Source organism: Myxocyprinus asiaticus, chromosome 12, assembly GCF_019703515.2.
Source record: "Myxocyprinus asiaticus isolate MX2 ecotype Aquarium Trade chromosome 12, UBuf_Myxa_2, whole genome shotgun sequence".
Classification (NCBI taxonomy): Eukaryota; Metazoa; Chordata; class Actinopteri; order Cypriniformes; family Catostomidae; genus Myxocyprinus; species Myxocyprinus asiaticus.
This window is the reverse complement of record NC_059355.1, coordinates 17,739,636-17,761,977: the sequence shown is the minus strand read 5'-3', so window position 1 is coordinate 17,761,977 and position 22,342 is coordinate 17,739,636. Positions and strand designations below refer to the sequence as shown.

Sequence of the window (22,342 nt, the reverse complement as noted above, 5' to 3'; positions counted from 1 at the left end):
TTTCTTTCTATTCTCTGATCTCTCTCTCTCTCTCTCTCTCTCTCTCTCTCTCTCTCTCTCTCTCTATACTCTGATGTCTCTATATATAATCTAATTTCTATCTATTATCTGTTCTCTATATCTATACTCTGATCTCTCTCTATCTATGCTCTGAATTCCAAATCTATAGGCAAGGCAAGGCACGTTTATTTATATAGAACATTTCATACACTATGGCAATTTAAAGTGCTTTACATATAAATCTTTAAGAAAATACAAGATACATAAAAAAAATAAAAACCAATTATGTACATGAAATAAGAATAAAAAGTAATACATTGAGAAAAAGTTACATAAAAATAAAATAAAAAGAATAAAATAGCATAAAAATCAGGAAAATCAGGTATTAAGAGCACGACTTCAGCGAATTGAAAAAGCAGAGAACATGAAATGATCCAAATCATTATTGACTTTCTTTTCCTTTAATTTTAGTCTCAAAGGCAGATATCAGTGTACCCATGATCAACCAAAGCCTACACTGTGTATATAAAACAAGAAAATAAAAGAAAAATGAATGTCTAATCTGAACTAAAAGTATCTGCTATCTGTCTTTTCCTAAACTCGGGGTGCCCCTGTCTGAGTGGAGACACTAAGAGAGACATGGTTTTCCCATTCAAAGTCTGCAGACTATTATTTGCACCATCCTTCTGCGGATGTCTCCGATATCACAAGGACATCCTCACATTCTAATCAAGACACCACTACATCCGGGTGTGCAGTGGCGATTTTAGGGGGTGGCCTGTGGTGGCCTGGGCCACCCCTGAAATCTCATTGGCCACCCTGTGGCCACCCCAGAACTGATTGGTAGTTCATCATGTTCATCAACACAAGAACGAAGAACCAATAGAAACACCTGTCAATCAAAGATGACATCTCAGGTCATTTGTTGATTTAGAGCCACACTGACCCAGGGTCAGTTTTATATTTCTGACCATTATAGTAGTGGTGGGACTGAAGCTGTGTGAGCTGATCTTTGATCAGTGGGGGGAGGGGCAGGCCGCGGGTGGCCAGGCAGGTGCCGCAGGTCACGGGCAGCGGGCACCAGGTCTGGAGTATAATGGTCGGTCAGAAGCACGAAGCTGACACGAGTTAGCGTCTACCTCCAACTTCCAATGAGTTGACGACGTCGATTTGTGGTCAAAAAGAAAGCTGTTATTTGAGAGGTATGTTCATCTAATCTAATGTTTAATTTATCCCGAATTTCCATGTGAATGTGAAAACATTTTTTCATTGTTACAGTAGCTAGGTTAAAGAGTAAGCTAGACCCTACACCACATTCAGCATGTTATCTTTATATTGACATGAAATATGAAATGCCATGTTTTCTGATTTAATGACGGAGGTGTGTAAAGCGTTTTACAGATGTATATGTTCAATAGCTAAAGTTATATATATATGGCTAACCTGTGTGTGAAATGGAAGGGTTTGTGCTGTGACTGTACTTTAAGTCTTTACATGAGTTATTTATGAGCTCTTTATGTGTATTATTGGTCAGTCAGACCAATAAAAACTTCAAAGTTTTTATACCTTATTTGACATTTTAAATATGCAGAGGCAGGGCAAATTGCACTTATATGCCACAAATGATTTGACTAACTATTTTATTTGGTAATATTCAAAGTAATTGAAGCTATCAGAACATGTGGAAAATAAACCTGAGTAGACACTGTAAATAGAGTTTTGTTTTTTACTGTATTCAGAGCTCAATCTGCAATTTTGGGGTTTCCAGACAGACGTATAAGACGTATATCATAAAATGATTTTTTTGTCTTTAGGCCCTTGGAGTCAAGGTACTGTATGTATTCACCTTTGGAATTTTGCCTTTGTTGCCAAATACAATGACCTCTGTCTTATCATTGTTTAACTGAAGGAAGTTTTGGCACATCCAGCTGTTAATTCCATCAATGCACTGGCACAGAGGGTCTATGGGGCTGTAGTCATTTGGCAATAGGGCTAGATAGATCTGTGCATCGTCTGCATAGCTATGGTATGCAATTTGTTTCTTTTTCATAATTTGGCCTAGTGGGAGCATAAACAGGTTGAACAGGAGCAGTGCAAGAATTGAGCCTTGTGGGACTCTGCATGTAATGGATGACCACTCAGATTCACAGTTGCCTATATTTACATAGTAACCCCTACTTTTTGATATGACCTGAACCAGCTGAGGACAGTCCCGCTGATCTTTCTCTATCTATACTCTGATATCTCTATGTATACTCTAATTTCTATCTATTCTCTGATCTCTCTATCTATTCTCTTGTTGGGCCTCATGTATTCAGATGACAAAGGCAGGCCTAACACAGTCGTAAAACCTGACTGAGGCCCACACACAGTCATAAATCTTACTGAAAAAACCGCGCCAAAATCAATCAAAGGGAGTCCAAAACAGACTTCAAATCCCATGAAGCCTTGCTCACTATAGGATCGACCTCTCAACTCCTATTGGATGAGGCACACAACAGAACGGCCCTCAACCATGACATCATTGGGAGTAGAAATAACTCTGAGATCCTTCCGGGATTTGCTTCCAGCAACTTTGTTCGCCATGTGTAGACGCAGCTCATCGCTGCTCTCAGGTATAGCCTCGTGGCACAAGGAAGTAACATCCGAATTGAAACTGTGGCCATACAATCTCCATCTCGCTGGACGAGTTGAGATTACTCTGTGTTCCACCGAACACTGTAATGGATCCGAAGGAGACCGCTAAGCAATCCGCAACTTCATTCGTTTGCCTGCAGAAGTGCAGAGAAAAATATTTCTCTTCCCTCTTCAATCAAGTCGACGTCGCTGATTCTCCGACCAGCCCGCCGAGAATCAGCAGCCATACCACCCGCTGACAGAGCGAGGAAATGGCCTCCTGTCATCACCCGAGCCTCGAGGAACCGAGTCGGAGTCAAACGACAGATGAACACACATTCTACCTGCGTCCTCATGCAATTCAAGTAAGAGGTTTACGTCTGGGCAGAGACAGAATATTATAGTGTGTTATTCTTGTGTATCAAGGTTATTGCTTGTACAGTTTACGGACCGCCGAGCCGCTCATTGCTGCTAATAATACTCAAGATATTACTGTAATGTACTGTTATCACGAATGAGATCTGCCGTGTTGTAGTCCAACCACATTGGACTGTTGTGTATTTCCGCCATTGTGGGTGAGACTGGCAAACTGAGTTTATCCATTTAAGAACCAAAGACCGCGGGACGGTTTACGAGCCATCCACCGTGTCTCTGAGTGATAAACTAACAGATGCTTTCTCTCCCACGATCGCGAAACCGGCTTTGGTGCCGCCACTTTATTCTCTCTCTCTCGTACTAACCACACACACACGACCCCTCACAAACATTCTCGCACACACTTTTGGCTAGTAGATAACTTCGTGATAAAGCTCAGCTTTGTCCCTAAGTTATCGTACAAGCGGAGACACGCGTTTATTGACTGCATTGCATTGATTATTAATTGATATTACTGCATAAATAAACTTTGTCATATTTCAAAGAGAAGTGTTTTGGTTTAAATATTAATTAATAACTAAAGAAATAATTATTAATTATTTCTGATAGTAACACTGATCTAAACAACCAGTAGAACCTACACTCTGATCTCTCTCTATATACTCTAATTTCTATCTGTTCTCTGATCTCTCTGTCTATACTCTGATCTCTCTATCTATATTCTGATCTCTCTATTTCTATCCTCTGATCACTTTCTATCTGTAATCTGATCTCTCTTTATGTACTCTGATCTCTCTCTCTATATATACACACTAATTTCTATCTATTATCTGATCTCTCTCTATATACTCATCTTTCTCTCTCTCTCTCTATACTCTGATCTCTGTTTCTATACTCTGATCTCTCTATCTATACTCTGATCTCTTTTTATTCAATTAAATTCATTTAGATTCAAATTAGCTTTATTGGCATGACTGTATACAATGTACAATATTGCCAAAGCATTTAGTAATAAACATATTACATAAAAAAAAAAAAAAAAAATCATATGTACCGTTGTGCTCAAAAGTTTGCATACCCTTGAAGAATTGGTAATATATGTACCATTTTTAAAGAAAACATGAGTGAGCAGGCAAAACACATTTCTTTTATTTCTTATGGGATTCATATTCAACTGTAGGTTATAACAGAATGGCACAATCATAAAACAAAACATGGCAACACAGAAAAAAAATGAAATGACCCCTGTTCAAAAGTCTGCATACCCTTAGTTCTTATTACTGTGTATTGCCCCCTTTAGCATCAATGACAACGTGCAGTCTTTTATAATAGTTGTCTATGAGGCCCCAAATCTTGCAGGTGGTATAGCTGCCCATTCGTCTTGGCAAAATGCCTCCAGGTCATGCAAAGTCTTTGGTCGTCTTGCATGAACCGCACGTTTGAGATCTCCCCAGAGTGGCTCGATTATATTAAGGTCAGGAGACTGTGATGGCCACACCAGAACCTTCACCTTTTTCTGCTGTAACCACTGGAGGGTCAACTTGGCCTTGTGCTTAGGGTCATTGTAGTGCTGGAAAGTCCAAGAGCGTCCCATACGCAGCTTTCATGCAGAAGAATGCAAATTGTCTGCCAGTATTTTCTGATAACATACTGCATTCATCTTGCCATCAATTTTCACAAGATTCCCCGTGCCTTTAGAGCTCACACACCCCCAAAACATCAGTAAGCCACCACCATCTTTTCACTATAGGCCTTGTTTACCCCTCTCCAAACATAGCGCTTATGGTTGTGACCATAAAGCTCTATTTTGTTCTCGTCACTCCAAATTACAGTGTGCCAGAAACTGTGAGGCGTGTCAAGGTGTTTTCGGGCATATTGTAACCGGGCTTTTTTGTGGCATTGGCGCAGTAAAGGCTTCTTTCTGGCAACTTGACCATGCAGCTCATTTTTGTTCAAGTATTGTCATATTGTGCTCCTTGAAACAACCACACCGTCTTTTTCCAGAGCAGCCTGTATTTTTCCTGACGTTACCTGTGGGTTTTTCTTTGTATCCCGAACAATTATTCTGGCAGTTGTGGCTGAAAACTTTCTTGGTCTACCTGACCTTGGCTTGGTATCAAGAGATCTCCAAATTTTTCACTTCTTAATAAGTGATTGAACAGTACTGACTGGCATTTTCAATGCTCTGGATATCTTTTTATATCCTTTTCCATCTTTATAAAGTTCCATTACCTTGTTATGCAGGTCTTTTGACAGTTCTTTTCTACTCCCCATGGCTCAGTATCTAGCCTGCTCAGTGCATCAACGTGAGAGCTAACAAACTCATTGACTATTTATACACAGACACTAATTGCAATTTAAAAAGCCACAGGTGTGGGAAATTAACCTTTAATTACCATTTGAACCTGTGTGTGTCACCTTGTGTGTCTGTAACAAGGCCAAACATTCAAGGTATGTAAACTTTTGATCGGGGCCATTTGGGTGATTTCTGTTATCATTAGGGCTGCACCTAACGATTATCGATTAATCTAACGATTATTTTTCCGATTAGTCGATTAATCTAACGACTAATTTGCTGATTATTCTAAAGATTTTTTTATAATTATTACTTGATTAATATAACAATTAATTAATCCAAAATAAATATAAAAAACTTCAATATTTCAATATTTTATTAAATCATCTTCTCTTAAACACAAACAAATGTACAAGAAACAAAGTGTGCACTGCAGGGCATTATTCTGCAACAAAAAACAGTGTTACTATGAATGCAAACTTTAATACAGTGAAAAAGACACTCTATTAGCATAACAAATATATATATATATATATATATATATATATATATATATATATATATATATATATATATATATATATATATATATAAATAAAAATGTCCAATATTCTTTTGAATGTCCATGTACTAAAATAAAATATTTGATGCCATGAGTGTACCTTCATTAACTATTAGTATTATTTTGAATGGCCATGGAAAATGAAGCAATGTGATAACAATACCTGGTTGCAAAAAGTAGTCCGTTAATTTACCTGATGAACTTTCACCTTTTGCTGAACCTTTATGCTTGGCAGAGCTAATGTGTGCTTCTAAATCATGTGCACCTTCATTAGCAACTGACACATAAGTGCCAGCTTTACATGTCATACATTCTGCTTCCCACGGATGTCGACCTGGACGAAAGCATGGGAATTTTTGTGCAAATCTTGTGTAAATTTGCACTTTCGTTTGGGCATGTTTTCCACTCAGCTGTCTATTGCTGCTGCTGTCAAGCAACTGTTTGATGCCGAACACAACAGCGCTTCGCGTGTTCGCGGAGAGATTGACAGGCAGGAATTTGGCCAATAATTGCTGCAAGCCTCTTATAATCAACCAATTGGTGTGCGAGAAGGCGGGACTTACAAAGAGGGGTTAAAGCAATGCAAATATGCGTGCACACATAATGAAGTATTAGACCAGATGCACATCATAATGCAACTAAAGCCGAATCCCGGACATTTTCGCAAATTTAGAAATCCCAGCCAGACGCTTTTTTAAGGTCCGAAAAAGAGGACATGTCTGGGAAAAAGAGGACGTATGGTCACCCTACGTTAGCAGGAGTGCAGAAATTACTTTTAACATGGGTGCGATGAGGAAACATTTAGAAAATCTATTTAAAGTGACTACTACTAACAGAAACACATGTTGTAATACTAATATGTCATGCTTGGGTGGGGACAAAAACTAAACAGGACTTACGGTGCTGCCTTGCTGCCGTCTTGACAAAGCGCTCTGGGATGCTTTTGCTTCAAGTGTTCATTCATGGCGGTTGTACTGCTGTGATAAGCCATTTCCAATTTGCATAGCTTACACAGCACCACACTGTTGGGTCTCTGGCTAAAATACTCCCACGCTTTAGATGACCGTAGGCGAGCTTTTTTTAGCTGCAGCTTGTTCTTCGGGGGAATCCATACTTAAATCGGGCGCAGCCATTTTAATTACTCCATTGCGATGTGCCAACGCATGTTATGCAAATTGACGTATTTCTGTAATCGATGATGTCGATTACGTCGATGAATCATCCCAGCCCTACTATATCTATACTCTGATCATCTCCTTTTCAAATCTCTATGCAAAGTATTATTCTTAGAGCAAAAAGCAGACCAAACTACATCACTGTTGTGTGCACGAGTGGCAATGTTTGACCCACTGGATTCTACAGTGTACAGTTTGGCTTCTAAAACAGCTCATAATTAAATAAAACTGTGACAATAAGAAAAATACTGCAAAAGTTAGTTTGGTGAGCAGTGAGGGACTAAATACAGTAAAATTAATACACTTCATTATTAATACATTAATTATTATTCTCTTTTGCTCTTATCGCTGGTGTGCCATTGCTTAACCCTTCATGTGATGGCAAACTATGTTTGCTGACCCCTTCCTTAGAGTTTTTCTCAATGATTCAGTCACTTATCTGGAAACCATTAACTAATATCAGCATCAACTGATCATGCTGCTACTGATCCAGAGTTTTGTTTTTCTGAAAGCAGCACACCTAAACCACCACAGTTGATTTTTCACATTGACATGAGCTGAGAAATAACAGGTGCAGCCCCCTCAGATGTGAGGTCAGCTCGCGATGTGTCTAAACCAGTGTTTCACAACCTTTTTTCTGCCACGGCACACTTTTCACGACTATAAAATTATACGGCACACCACTATCCCACATAGGCTAACCATCGTGAATATTTTTCCTTTTCAAGAACTTGTCCATGTTTTCTGTCCGTCTTAGTAATGTGTTTACTTGTAATGTTTGAAATTCGGCTATGCAAAAAAAATAATAATAAATAAATAAATCACATAGGTAGGCTACGCTATGTGAAGTCACATGTGGCAAGAGGGCTGAATGCATAATGAAAAAACAACAAATTTGCTTCTTTTCTAATTTGTAGATTTGTTCTTGCAATGCCACAACAAATTACAGGGATGCAAACTCATGAGGGGCGAAAAAGGTAAGACAATCACTGGTCCATGAAAATTTTTTCTGGGGATATTTTTTTTAAAGAATAAGCTAAAAGCACCAATTCCAGCTATTTTAGTGATTCAAGTTTATTCAAGTTTACATTTGTGCAGAATTAGCTGCAAAATAAAGAGTATTTTGATGAGGCTTGCTTCTGTTTCACAAATTTGTTCAATTTTATTAACTGATTAGTTCAGTGACCCCTTCTGGAAATGTCACTAGGTGGTGACAAATGAGCGTCTTATGTGCTATGAGTGAGTCAGTGAATCATTTTGAGTCGTTCATGACCGAAATCTACCAAGAGACTTTATAGTGTTTAAGCATTAAAAAAACAAAGCAGATCTATAGTCTTCCTTCAGACTGAGCATTATTTTTCATCCAAAAAGACAACAATAATAGTCTAATAATAGTGAGTTTCAATAACATCCTTACCTTCTCCTTCATTAAAACTTGCATGGCTACAAATCTACTGACTTCAGTATAAGAATTATAAACACAAAGCAGATCTACGGTATAATTTTCATACAGTAGCCTATTTAAACTGCTGAGCATGGCTTTTTGTTATTAACATTTTTTATTGATTCATAAATTAACACAAGAAATACAACAACATCTATATAATGAATCAAAAACTTTTAACATTAAACCCCCACTATATCCCCTCCCCCTACCAAACTCTCAACCCACCCTGACCCCCCCACGAACACCCCTGTGGTCAATAGAATATAGACACACACACACACAGAAAACTAAAACAACAACATAAAATAAGATACAATAAACAAGTATAATATTAATTAAAAAAAAATAAAAAAATAAAAAACTCTAAATAACTCCCTCCACCGCCCCACCTCGAGATTCCCTCAAAAATGGTAAATAATTGCCCCATTTCTTATTGTAAGTTTCCCTAACCCCCGTCCTAATGCTCGACCCCTCCTTGAAGGCAGCCACCCTCCCTATCTCCACGCACCACTCCGGGAACGAGGGTGCTCCATCCGACTTCCAACTCCTCAAAATAACCTGTCTACCAATCATCACACCGGTCAAAACCCAGTCCTTCATGTACTTATCTACCAAATCCATGACCTCCCTATCTCCCAAAATGCAGAGTCTGGGGCAGAATGAGACCTGAGTGCCCAACACATCACACACAAAACTTTGCACCTTCAGCCAAAATTCTTGGATCTTAAGGCACCCCCAAAAAACATGGATGGTGTCTCCATCTTCAGTATGGCATCGCCAGCAGATGGGTGTGTCCTTAAGACCAAGCCTATACAATCTAGAGGGGGTAAAATCTTAAATTGCATAAGGTGAACCCTTGCATCTCTAGATGCAGACTTTATGTTTTTTAGAATCCTTGCCCACACTCCATCCTCCAATACCAAGTTTAAATCTTTCTCCCATAATCTTTTAAGAGAATTTAAAGCTCGGTCCCCAAGACTCTGAATTAACAAGGAGTAATACACTGATGCCTCATGACCCTTCCCAAAAGCAGCAGTCACCACTTCCAGAGTATCTGCTGCTCTAGGGGGGTGTATGCTACTCCCAAAAACAGAGCAGAGCAGGTGGCGCAGCTGTAAATACTTATAAAATTGAGATCTGGGAATCCCAAAATGTTGAATCAAATTTTCAAAAGACCTCAATACTCCACCCTCATACAGGTCACCAAGTGTATTAACCCCCCTCACAATCCAATCTGACCAACAGAAAGGGGACTTATTAATACATAGTTTAGGGTTTAGCCATATGCTCGAGGCTACGTTTAAATAAATATCAGAATTAAACACTCTGGACACTTTTGTCCATATCGAGTGCAAATGCAAAATAACGGGGTGCGACTTAACCTCTCCAGCTAGTTTAATCGAAAGGCTTTGCAGTGGTGAGATAGGGGCAAGAACTTCCTTTTCAATACAAAACCAGGGAGGGGCTCTCTCAGGTGGAAGCGACCAATGAACCAAATGTCTAAGACCGAATGCATAATAATAAAATAAAATCTTGGGTAGGCCTAACCCACCTTTGTCAATCGGCCTATGTAATTTAATTTAATTTAACCTGGGACGTTTACCATTCCAAATGAAGGACTTCACTATGCTATCAAATTGCTTAAAATAAGAGAGAGGGACAACTACAGGGAGAGATTGTAGCAGATAGTTAAATTTTGGAATGCAATTCATTTTAATAACATTAACCTTCCCAATCATCGATAAGTGTAATGAAGCCCACCTGTCCACATCATTCGAAAACTTTTTTATTAAGGGATCAAAATTAACTCTAACTAAATCAGACAAATTTGCTGGGAATAAAATTCCCAAATACTTAATTCCCTATTTGGGCCACATGAAGGCGCCCGGCTGGAAAGCCGTTACTGGACAGTACGCTGTCAAAGCCAAAGCTTCGGATTTAGACCAATTGACTCTGTATCCTGAGAATTTGGAAAAGGAGTTAATAGTTCTGTGGAGGCAAGGCATGGATCTAGTGGGGTCGGAGATGAATAATAAAATATCATCTGCGTAAAGCAGAAGCTTATGCGCTACACCTCCCGCCGTCACCCCTGGAAAATCATCCTCCTTTCTTATCGCGACTGCTAATGGTTTCAGGGCAAGACAGAACAATAATGGGGAAAGAGGGCAACCCTGCCGGGTGCCCCTATCCAGAGTAAAATAATCTGAAATTAACCCATTTGTTTGTACCGCTGCTACAGGGTGTCTATAAAGTAACTTAATCCAACCAATAAATGTATTCCCGAACCCATACCTTTCCAAAATCTTAAAAAGATAATCCCATTCTACCATATCAAACGCCTTTTCGGCGTCAAGAGAGATGGCAGCAACCGGAGATTGTTCATTTGCTACTGACCACATGATATTGATGAAACGCCTAATATTATTAGAAGAACTACGGCCTCGAATAAACCCCACCTGATCTATATGTATAAGAGATGTCATAACTTTACTTAATCGATTAGCCAGAATTTTGGACAAAATTTTTACATCTAACTGGATCAGGGAAATTGGGCGGTAACTTTTACACTCGCTTGGATCTTTATCCTTTTTTAGAATCAGACTGATCCAGGCTTGTGTCATGGTGGGTGGAAGCTTTCCATTCTTTAATGATTCAGTATAGACTTCTAACAAAAGTGGAGCCAGTTCTGTAGCGTAAGATTTGAAAAACTCAGCAGCAAAGCCGTCAGGCCCCGGAGCCTTGCCTGTAGGCAGGGACTTAATTACCTCAACAAGCTCCTCCAAGGTTATCTCAGAATCAAGATAATTTTTTTGCTCAGTCGTCAGTTTAGGAAGATCTAGTGGTTCCACAAAGTTCCTAATATCTTCATCAGTAGACGAAGACGTGGACCTATAGAGATCAAGATAGAACTCTTTAAAAGCATTATTAATATCAATAGCCGAGGTAAATATTTCACCACAAGCAGATTTCACTGAGGGAAAGATAGAAAAAGACTCTCTCTGCTTTATATATCTAGCCAAAAGTTTTCCTGCTTTATCACCTGACTCAAAGTATGACTGTCTTGCCCTGAATAACCAAAACTCCACTTTCTGCGACAGAATAGTATTATACCTGTATTTCAGTCAGGTCAATTCTCTGAGGCTGTCAGCTGACATACAGCGCTTCAGCTCTGCCTCTGCACTTTTAATATTTCCTTCCAACTCCACAAGTTCTTGTGCTTTGGATTTTTTGATGAATGAGGCATACTGTATGATCCGACCCCTAAGAACAGCCTTAAGTGCCTCCCAAGCCACGCCCACAGAGGATACCGAGGACCAGTTGGTCTCCATATAAACACTGATTTCAGTCTTTAACATTTGTTGGAAGTCAGGATTTTGCAAAAGGGACACATTAAGGCACCAACTATAAGATTTATTTTTCTCTATATGTGGCAACATCTCTAAACTCACCAGGGCGTGATCTGAGACTAAGATATTTCCAATTGAGCAATCAACAACAGATGAAATGAGGGATTTGGATATTAAAAAAAAATCTATTCTAGAATAAATCTTATGGACTGATGAAAAAAATGAATAGTCCCTACCAGATGGGTTCAAAAGTCTCCAAATGTCTGTAAGACCAAGATATTTACACATCCTCTGAAGTGTCAGTGTTGCTCTAGGGGGCTTACACACTTTTGCTTCACTGTGATCAAGGACTGAATCCATCAAAATATTAAAGTCTCCTCCCAATATTATATCATGAGGGGTGCCAGCAGCTTGCAACATCCCTTCAAGATCTATAAAAAAGCCCTGATCACCAGCATTAGGTGTGTAAATATTAGCCAAAATCAACCTTTGCCCCTGAATTTCAACTAACACAATAATTACTCTTCCTAATTTATCTTTAGTCTGTTTGAGACATTTGAATTGTAGATGTTTATTTACCAATACAATGACTCCCTTGCTCTTACTTGAGCCAGCACTAAAGAAAACATGTCCACCCCATATCTTCCCAAATTTTTCAGCTTCCTGCGGGGAGAGATGTGTTTCTTGAAGAAACACTATATCATATTTCTTACGCTTAAGAAAAGTAATAACTTTCCTTCTTTTTTATGGGGTGCCCCAACCCATTCACATTCCATGTGGAGAGAGATAGTACACTCATATTAACATTTGACATTTTGATATAGAAAAAAAAATAAATTATGTGTCAAAAACAAAATTATATAGACCACATTCCCCATTAGTGAAACAATCAACCCCCGAACATCCCCCCGAACAAAACAAACAGAAAAAAGAAAAATGTGCGCATTAACCCCGTGCACGACAGCGCCAACCGGCGTCAATCCCTCTAAACTCAAACGGTCCATGAACGCCCACGAGTCCCTACGACAACTTTGCCATCGGATTGCTCAATTTTACCTCACAAATTTGTGAGGCAAAATTACATAACAGAAAATACTTTGTAAAATAAACCCAGTCAATAGCAAGAATGAACACTAAGAACGTGTAGATTCATTCACAGAACTGTCTCAAAGGTGTGATCTTCCACAAAACAAATTCCAGCTGATATAAAACCATTCAGATTCCTTGGACAGACAAACAAATGTTTAGTTAGCCGGCTGTTATGAGTTCAGCGGATGACGTAATCATTCCAATGTCCCGTAAAAAAAAAACTCAAAACAAACTACAGCCAGCAGGCAGAATAAGCATGAAGAACAAACAGATTAATCCACAGCTGTTCCAAAGGAATGTTATTCAACAGAACAAGCTCCAGCCGCTAGGCGGAACCAATACAAAAAGAAACAAAACCGGCGTCCCGGTTCCCCGTCAATTCAATTCAAGTCAATTCACTCGGAGGCTGCATAAAAGTATATACTATGACTTACATAATCCGTCAACTTTATAAAAGACATCCTTTGTGTGAGCAGCATGTAGATATTTTGCGGTCATCCGCTGTGTCCACTCTCAATCTGTCCGGGAACTTCAATGCAAAAGTAATCTTTTATCAATGCAAAAGTTTCTTTAAGGAAAAGTGTTATTCACAAAACAAGCTCCAGCCGCACGGTGGAGCCAACGCAAAAAATCCAAAATGTCGCCCAGCATCCACAAGAGTTAGTACAGCGAGTCAGGCCCACTCACATGAGAAACATCCAATGGTTTACTCAGTAATTGATTCTATAAAAGACATTGCCAGATTTGGAAATGTGAATACTTTGCGACTGACCTTCCTTTCTATTCTCAGTTTGGCAGGAAATATCAGAGCAAACGAGATCTTTTTCTGATGTAAGTGTTTCTTACATTCCTTGAACCGATCGCGTTTCTCTCTTGTCGAACTCGCAAAGTCCGGGAACAAGAAAATATTATGGTTCTTCCAAGAAAGCTTCCCTTTGCTCCTCGCCTGGTGCAACACAAGATCTTTATCGGATGATCTCAGAAATCTGGCCCGAATCGATCGGGGCCTATCTCCCTCAGCAAATCTGTGAGCTGGCACTCTGTGAGCTCGCTCGATTTCCAGCTTGTGGTCTATTATGTCGAGCAGACTCGGGAAAAACTCGTCTAGGAATTTCACCATATCTCTGCCCTCCTCATGCTCAGGAATTCCAACAATTCAAATGTTATTCCTGCGGCTTCTATTTTCAAAATCTCCAAGCTTTTCAAGGAGACGTTCCAGATCAACTTTGGTCGCGGGTGGATTAGCGGTTAATTCCCTCTCTGTAGATTCCAGAAAATCGATCCGTTTTTCAACATCAGTCACTCTTGTACCTAACTCAGAGAATTTTATTTCCATCGCCGTGATTGATCGACGTATTACAGCGAGATCCTCCAAGTCAGCAAGAATCTTCGTCAACATCACCGACATGTTGGACAACTGATGCTGGATTCCTTCTCCCGCCGCGCCATCCAAATCAAGTCCCCGGTCTGTAGGCCTGTTGGGGCTTTCATCCTGAACACGTAAGTGTCTTTTAATGTCTCCAGAGCCCGAGGATTTTGACTTCTTTGCCATGTGTTGCAACAAAGGGCAAATGTGTAACTGGGTGTAACAAATTTCACCAGATTATAACATGAAAATAATCGAAAATTCAGCAAAGTGCGCAGAACTCGTCGCTCACACGTCTGCTCCTTGCATGGCATCACATGCCACTCTGCTGAGCATGGTTTTATCAGAAAAGACCACAATAATAGACATATAATAATAATTTTGAGTTTCAATAATGTTCTTTCTTTGTAAAGCGCATTTCACATGAGTTGAGTCGAGGCGTCAACGCTCCGTTCAACGCCAGCGTCAAGCGCCGCATTGCCCTCCACATGACAACAGCTGCGGAAAGCGTCACAGAGGGGCGATTTTACGAGTTTGCCACGTTAAAAAGCGGGAGGTGTGCACAATAAACATTGAAAACATGTATTTGGAAGAGAGAAAAAAAGCTTGCAGTTGCTTTGATAGCAGAAATTAATAAAAGGACTCGTTTATGTTTAGGTCTAAGCGTTTTCTTGGTGAATTTAAATTAGTTCAATAACTGGGGTATCTGATGTTTGTAAACAATAAGGTAATATTTAATTAAAAGAAATGATGAGACATTCAATGTGTCTTCACAAATTTGGACAGTTTTTAAATATTTCTTGTTGCTTAGTACTCTTAAAGACATTATTGGTGAAGCAAAAACGTGTGTGTGAAAAACACTTTGGTGTAAAGTGGCGTCACTTCATAAACCTCAATGTATTCTGCAGCGCTGACTCGAGTCATGTGAAAAACCCTTAACGCGTATAAATATCAGTCACTTTTGCATATTAATCATTGCTCTTCACAATCACAAAAGTGACCAAATATGGTTTCAAAACGTCGAATTTCTCCGATAGGTGAGGAGTTTGGATCTCTGAAATTATTATTATTTTTTTTTTCATGCATGTATTTATTTTGTGGAACTTGATAGTGTGCCATGGCACAGTGGTTGGGAAACACTGGTCTAAACTGATGAGAATTAATTGTTGAAGTGAAGCCTTATCCAAATTCATTTACTGTTCTAGTGATCCTGATGTGACACAGACATACATTTTGCACACCACATTCAGAGAAAAATAAAGACAGACAGACAGACAGACAGACAGACAGAGAGACAGACAGACAGACAGAAAAATAGATAGATAGGTAGGTAGGTAGGTAGATAGATAGATAGATAGATAGATAGATAGGTAGGTTGGTAGGTAGGTAGATAGATAGATAGATAGATAGATAGATAGATAGATAGATAGATAGATAGATAGATAGAGTTTTTGTAGATAGAGTTGTTAAGGGGTTTCAGGGCATAACCACAAGCGCTTCTCTCATGCTGGGAAATGTGAGGCCCTGTTTCACCGTGAGCACACACACACACACACACACACACACACACACACACACACACACACAAATATAACATGTTTCCAGCTATAACAGCTATAAATATATAATAACATATATATTATGACTGTGATTAAGCATTTCTGCTTTACTTTAAGAGGGGGAGAGAGGGGGAGAGAGGAGACATAAAGATGTCTCAATATATAGACATAAGAGTTATAAAGAGAGAGAGAGAGAGAGCATGGCTTCCTACTAGTTTCCTGTTCTGCGTTTTAGTGTAAATGTCACCTCATTAGCTTTGTGGTGGGTTTATCCATGACCTGTTTCACTACACATGACTGCATGTGTGTGTGTGTGTGTGTGTGTGTGTGTGTGTGTGTCTGTGTCTGTGTGCAGGGGCGACCAACCCCCTTTTCGAAAAACTTTTGCTTAAAAAATATTATATATAAATTATATAATTTTTAAATCATAATTTTAAATTTATCCTATCAGCCATTGTAGCCAAGTACATTCAAAATGTTTAATGAAATACAAATCTAGTTAAAGATAATTAATGCATGTTTTCCAGTTTTTCCACAATACAGTGATAAAAAAAGCAATATTTACCTACATATATTTTTACAAATATTTTTTTATATTTTTGGTGTGAACAGGGTGTGCAAAACTACTTCACACAGTAACATTTTGGAATTCTGTTGTTACAGTATATATTGATATTATAACCCAACATTTATTTATTGTTGTCCAGTTTGTCCTTATAATATGATAAATAATGATTATTATTACTTTGATGACTTGTTGTATACAATTGTAATATATTTCTGTCTTATTTACTTTCATCTGGAGCTTATATCCTGATGCTGCAGTGTATTGTTCACCATGTTGCAAAAGGCTGTATTTTATGAAAGCATCGTAGGCAACATTTGTAACTGTAACTGTAACAGTAAACATATAAGGCATGGCGGCCCCTCAGCACACTATAGCAGAAGGAAAAAAACATTGCCGTTTTTCAAGCGCTGAAACTTTGCTTAGTGCTTGAATCTTGAATAATGTTAAACATTGTAACAGTCACCTCTTTGCAACCTGAACTTGTTCAGAACGTTAAATATTTGTGACACCTGGGCTTAAAAACAATCTAGATGCAGCGCAACGAATGAAACAGAACGCATGTGTCTCGACATGCGTTTTTGACACCTTAAGTTCTTTTTAACTTGACACAGTGTCTAAAAATGTGCCTGTCCTGCATGAGTCACTGAAGAAAAAGCGAGACGCGGTGCAGCAGTCAAGGACGTTCGTCCAGCGCGTTCACATAGAAAAACAATTGGGGGGGGGGGGGGTTGGTGTTAAGTGGTTTACGAGGACTTTTTTTTTAGGTTACAAACTGGTAATTACAAGGGTATTATGCTATAAATGTGGTTTATGAGGACATTTCTAGTGTCCCCATAATTCAAATCGTTTAAAAAAACATACTAAACTATGTTTTATTGAAAATGTAAAAATGCAGAAAGTTTTTTGTGAGGGTTAGGTTTAGGGGTAGGGTTAGGGGATAGAATCTATAGTTTGTATAGTATAAAAATCATTATGTCTATGGAGAGTCCTCATAGTGATAGCTGCACCAGCATGTGTGTGTGTGTGATGACAGGAAGAGCTGCGTGTACGGTGAATCACTGTTTGTTATTTTAAACGTGCATTCAGTATTTTGGGGCTAATTTAAAAAGTTTTACACATTAACGAATGAATTGTGTATTTGTGAAGAGTGATCTGAATGATGTACACTCACATGAGATGAAGACTGTACTCATAATAGTTTTCTATAAAAAATATACATGGTGTGTGTCTCCCCTTCAGTGTGTTTGGCCATATTGAAATGACCCGCTGGGTTTCACTAAATGAAGAAGAGAATCCTCGCGCTAATTGGCTGCTGTCTATGTAGATCCGCTTGGCTATGCTTAGCGCAGTGTTGTTTGGTTATGTGAAGAGCGATAAGAACAAAATGGAACATATTTATTATCGTGCTTTAGAAGCAGAGACTACGGGAGATTTAGTAGCTGTACTGCCGAAGAAGCGAAAAAGGTCTGAAGCAAGAAGACAGAAAGACTGGCAAAGGCAAAAAACTAGAGTAAACATCGGTATGGCCTACACAAGATTTGAAAGATTTGATGACAGAGAAAAACCTGAGTAGTGATGCCGATGTTGCTTCTTTTATGTTTTAGGTAACACATTATGAATTGTTTAGACCTCTCTCTAAAATACTATTCTATAAGTACTAACTCGTACAAGTTTCCCTCTAAGTTTTTAAAATTACGTGTGTAGTCAACGTATGTAAGTAATGGACAGTTTTCAGCGGTGTTTACAAATGCAACCGGAAAGCAACGTGTCATTTTCTTTTCTTTGTTATCACAGCTATAGTCTACATATAGCCCATCTAACTCCACCTCTATGAAACGGCATACGTCTTCATTCATTTAGAGCAAAGTAGCTTGGCACAACGATTGTTGTGGATTTTGTGTAAACCATGACATTGTTTGCTTGGAAACAAAACAAGTTTGCCAAATACAGTTTTCATGGACATGCTAAATTTGATAATCAAAAACCCTTCTAATCTGCTAGATAATTGAGGTTTATTTTACGCTAAGCAGTTCTCTAATAAAGGTAATAACTCTTTAGAAATAACGTGAAACCTAGACAGTCTCCAAAGATTATTGATATGAGGGACAATAATAATCTGTCCTTAACTGTATTAGTCTGTTCGCTTGAATTCTGACTTTTGTTTTTAGGCAAAGCAATTACATTATAGCCTATTAGTAATAAATAACTTAAGAAATTACCTCAAAATCCGACATTTTCCAGATGCAAATGATATTCCAGAGCTGACGGGGGCAGCAGAGACGATCATGCTGATCCACATCGATATATGGCAATACATTGTCTAACACCATTGTCACATCGGTACCTACGAAGAAGAGCAATGCTAACGTTAGCTAGAACTAATGCTCATTTAACACTGTAGTGTGTTATAGCATTCACAGACGAAACGTGTGAGCTGACCGACATCGCTGGAGTCAAATGAGACCGTAAACTTCAGCGGTGGACCGACTCCACTCATTGCACGTATGTAACACGCCACATGTCTGTATTTACAGCAGCAGTCAAACTTTTAGACACTCTTGACTGAATGTTTGTTTCTAATTCTAAACCTGTTGATCTCTAAATGCTAACGCTTAAATGCTTTAAGTTAGTTTTGCCCATAAATTGTGCCTATACGCATGCTTAAATGTGTAACGGACAGAATCATTTCATTTTCTCATTCATTCAAAACACTCAGAATTTCATTGTCTTTGAAACCGAAATCTTTCTGAAATATGAATATGTTGGTTTAATTGTTTTGAGCTGTTCATTTTATGATTTATGTTGATTTCAAATGCTGAGGAATTTTTCTTCTTCATTTCTTTATTTGTTAGATGATTATTTTTGAATGTCCATTGAAAATACATGAAAATCAACGAGTTAAATATTTCCACAGCAACTTATAAAACACAGATTGTAAAGACTTTACATGACAAGTCATTATATTGAGGAGGGGGGGGGGGGTGGTGGTCGGCGTAGTGGGCTAAAGCACATTACCGGTAATCAGAAGGTTGTTGGTTCGATTCCCACAGCCACCATTGTGTGCTTGAGCAAGGCATTTAACTCCAGGTTGCTCCGGGGGTATTGTCCCTGTAATAAGTACACTGTAAGTGGCTTTGGATAAAAGCATCTGCCAAATGCATAAATGTAATATTGAGCTACAGCCAAATCTTTAAGACTGTTCCTTATACTGTACACAACAGCAATTGAAAATATCCATGATCAGTGTAGCCATAAGAGAGTTAATTTTGTAAGTTGTTTTTATTTTTTATATATATATATATATATATATATGTATGTATGTATGTATGTATGAATGTATGTATTAGTTTTATTTAATTTGAGAGTCCAAACCACAGTGGACCACAGTTATTTTCTGCATAAATATGAGTGCAACAAGGCATTAAATATGCTACGTATGATCACCTGATTATTGAAATATAAACATCAGTGCACACAAACACATGCATTGACATTCTATCTGACAAACACGTTTAGAAGGGAAAATTTTGAATGTCGTGAATTTTTTTTTAGAGGTGAACTGTCTGATTAAAGTTTGTGTATGTGTGTGATGACCTCTCTCTCTCTCTCTCTCTCTCTCTGTGCTTTTTGGTTTTTCTACCTGTATCATGCTGCTCGTTTAACTGATTTTGATACTCGTGTGAGAGTTTAAGGGAAGAAACTGCAGAACTAACACGGATTCTTTTTTTGGTAGTCTCCCCTGCCTTCAGCAAGATATTTTAACATTTAATAAGTCTCTCTCTCTCTCTCTCTCTCTCTCTCTCTCTAGCTCAGTTTTCGTTGTCAGGAGACGGTGTGCACTGGAAGGAAAAGCTCATGACGCAGATTCTGAGTATGAAGTCAATGAAGATGATGGTGATGATGTCACTCTTATATTCAGTTCTTGCAGATCAAAGTAAGAACTAGAGTTAGGTTTCATTTAAGTATCAAATTTGTCTCAGACTTTCCCCCTAAAATTCCATAGGAGACATAAAATAGACACAAATTAATCAGCTGTCTGCACACAGTAAGAGTTTATATACAATCGGCAAGGAAGCCCCGCCCACTCGTGGGGGAAAGCAAAGCCCTGTTACCATAGTTACTCATTCATTCCTATGAGAAAACATGGAGAAATATCCAGTAGATTTGGCTAACAACAGAAAACATGACAAAAAGCTGTTTTGTAGTTTTTTGCACTTTAAACAAAGCCAAAAAAAAAAACCATTATCATCGCCAACCAACATAAATAGAAGCCTAAATAAGTGGCTGCAATCTGTCGAGCCATACAGCAGATTCTTAGGTGCTCCAGGTTTGTCACGTTAACATTTTGTCATTCGATTGGTGATATGGCTGATACAAGTTCAATGAAAGAGACTGTATTATTTTTAAATTACAATTTACAATCTCAGCGGACAATGCAAGTAGGCTTATATCGTAAGTTTATTTACTTTGGTAGGTCTACAGTGAAACTGTAAACAAAAGTCTCAACGAATGGGGATTCAATGACGATGGGGAGGAAATATGTATTTTTAAACACATAAAAAAATAATATGCAGCAAAATGCAATTGCATACAATTAGACCTACAACCATAAGCAGTTTTCCTAATCATTTTTACTTAAGTAGTTCATTTGGCAGTAAAGACAGTGCTAATGGAGATGATGAGTATATGTTTGTACCTTGTACTGTGTACCTAATCATTTCACAGCAATTTCACCAGAAATCCTATTTATTAAACACTTCACCAAACTGAACTCCCAGAGAAATGTTTGATTAATTCAAGCATGAAAACCAAGCAATGCTCCACTCTGATCATGTCAAGTTTTCTCAGGTATCTTGTCTTGTTCTCTGGTGTTAACTCATCATTATGTTTCTGCTGGAACCACTGTTGTGATAATGATAGATTTTTTTATGGTCGTCTGCAGCCGCAGTGCTCTTCTTTTGGCTTTTGTTTTTGTCGACTGGCTGTCTGTAAAAATTCAGTCCCGTTTTTTTTTTTTTTTTTACTTTGCAGCTACACAGCAGCTTTTGATAGAGTTTTTTGTTGTTAAAATAGCAAAATATATTGGATATTTCTCCCTGCATTTCACATAGGAATGAATGGGTAACTATGGTAGCAGTGCGTTGGATAGCATATCTCAGATCATTTGCTCTTGAAAGAATTTGATGGGAAATGTTTGAGACTTTTGATGGTAGACTTCAGTATCTTGTCAAATCTGAGCACAATTTGAGAGATTGTTGAGATCTCTTGTAAAATCTAGAGGAGACAGATATATGTGACATTACTGGAGTGTTTTTCTCAGGAGAAACACCTGAGATGCAGGAGGTTTACAGCTGATGTGTGATTTTCAACTACTGAAAAAAAATGTAACACTCTGTGGCACTCAGAATATTCCTTTGTTTGTTTTGAGCATCTTGAAGAGCCCGACAGCAACATTGACTCAACCAATGGCATGAGTTTGGGTGGGACTATCTGTTTGTTCGACCAATGTCAGACAAGGAGATTTTGGAAAACGAGATTTTGTTTTAAAACAGTAATTATTTTTGCAATTCTGTTTGATGTTGGTAGTGTCGCAGGTAATGACCAGTGGCGAATTCTCAGGGCCAGCAAAACCTTCTCTGCTGGCCTAACATGCCAAATAAATAAATATTTTTCATCCATTCATACTCAATCACCTTTTTGCCAATGTATTTTTAATTGCTTTCCACTCTTAATTAATCTACAAACAAATAGAGAAAAATTTTTATCCAGTCAGAATTTATTCCTTGATGCTTACAAGCCAAGTGTGGCAACTGCTTCACAAATCAAATGCCCGAAGCCCGAAGACGAAGCAGCATGTGAGTCTGAGCTCCACCCCCTCAGGCCTTCAGAATTTCTTCAGAATCCCTCAACAGTGCAAATGAATGGGCAACTAAAGTCAGATT

At 38.5% G+C, this 22,342-nt stretch overlaps 2 protein-coding genes across 5 annotated transcripts in view; one reads left to right on the top strand and one right to left on the bottom strand.

Moving 5' to 3' along the window:
* Positions 1–22,342, bottom strand: part of LOC127449037 (uncharacterized) — a 254,002-nt gene that overhangs the window by 196,605 nt on the left and 35,055 nt on the right. The gene's annotated exons all lie outside the window — the stretch shown is intronic.
* Positions 1–22,342, top strand: part of LOC127449017 (uncharacterized) — a 63,977-nt gene that overhangs the window by 26,257 nt on the left and 15,378 nt on the right. The window contains exons 2-3 of one of the 4 annotated variants that reach the window (XM_051712089.1): positions 18,812–18,902; positions 20,209–20,334. In XM_051712089.1, the coding sequence (XP_051568049.1) occupies positions 20,256–20,334 (79 nt within the window). In that variant the 5' untranslated portion in view covers positions 18,812–18,902; positions 20,209–20,255. Of the gene's footprint in view, positions 1–17,388; positions 18,903–20,208; positions 20,335–22,342 lie in introns of those variants that run through there. The other 3 variants (XM_051712091.1, XM_051712088.1, XM_051712092.1) reach the window with 3 other exon arrangements.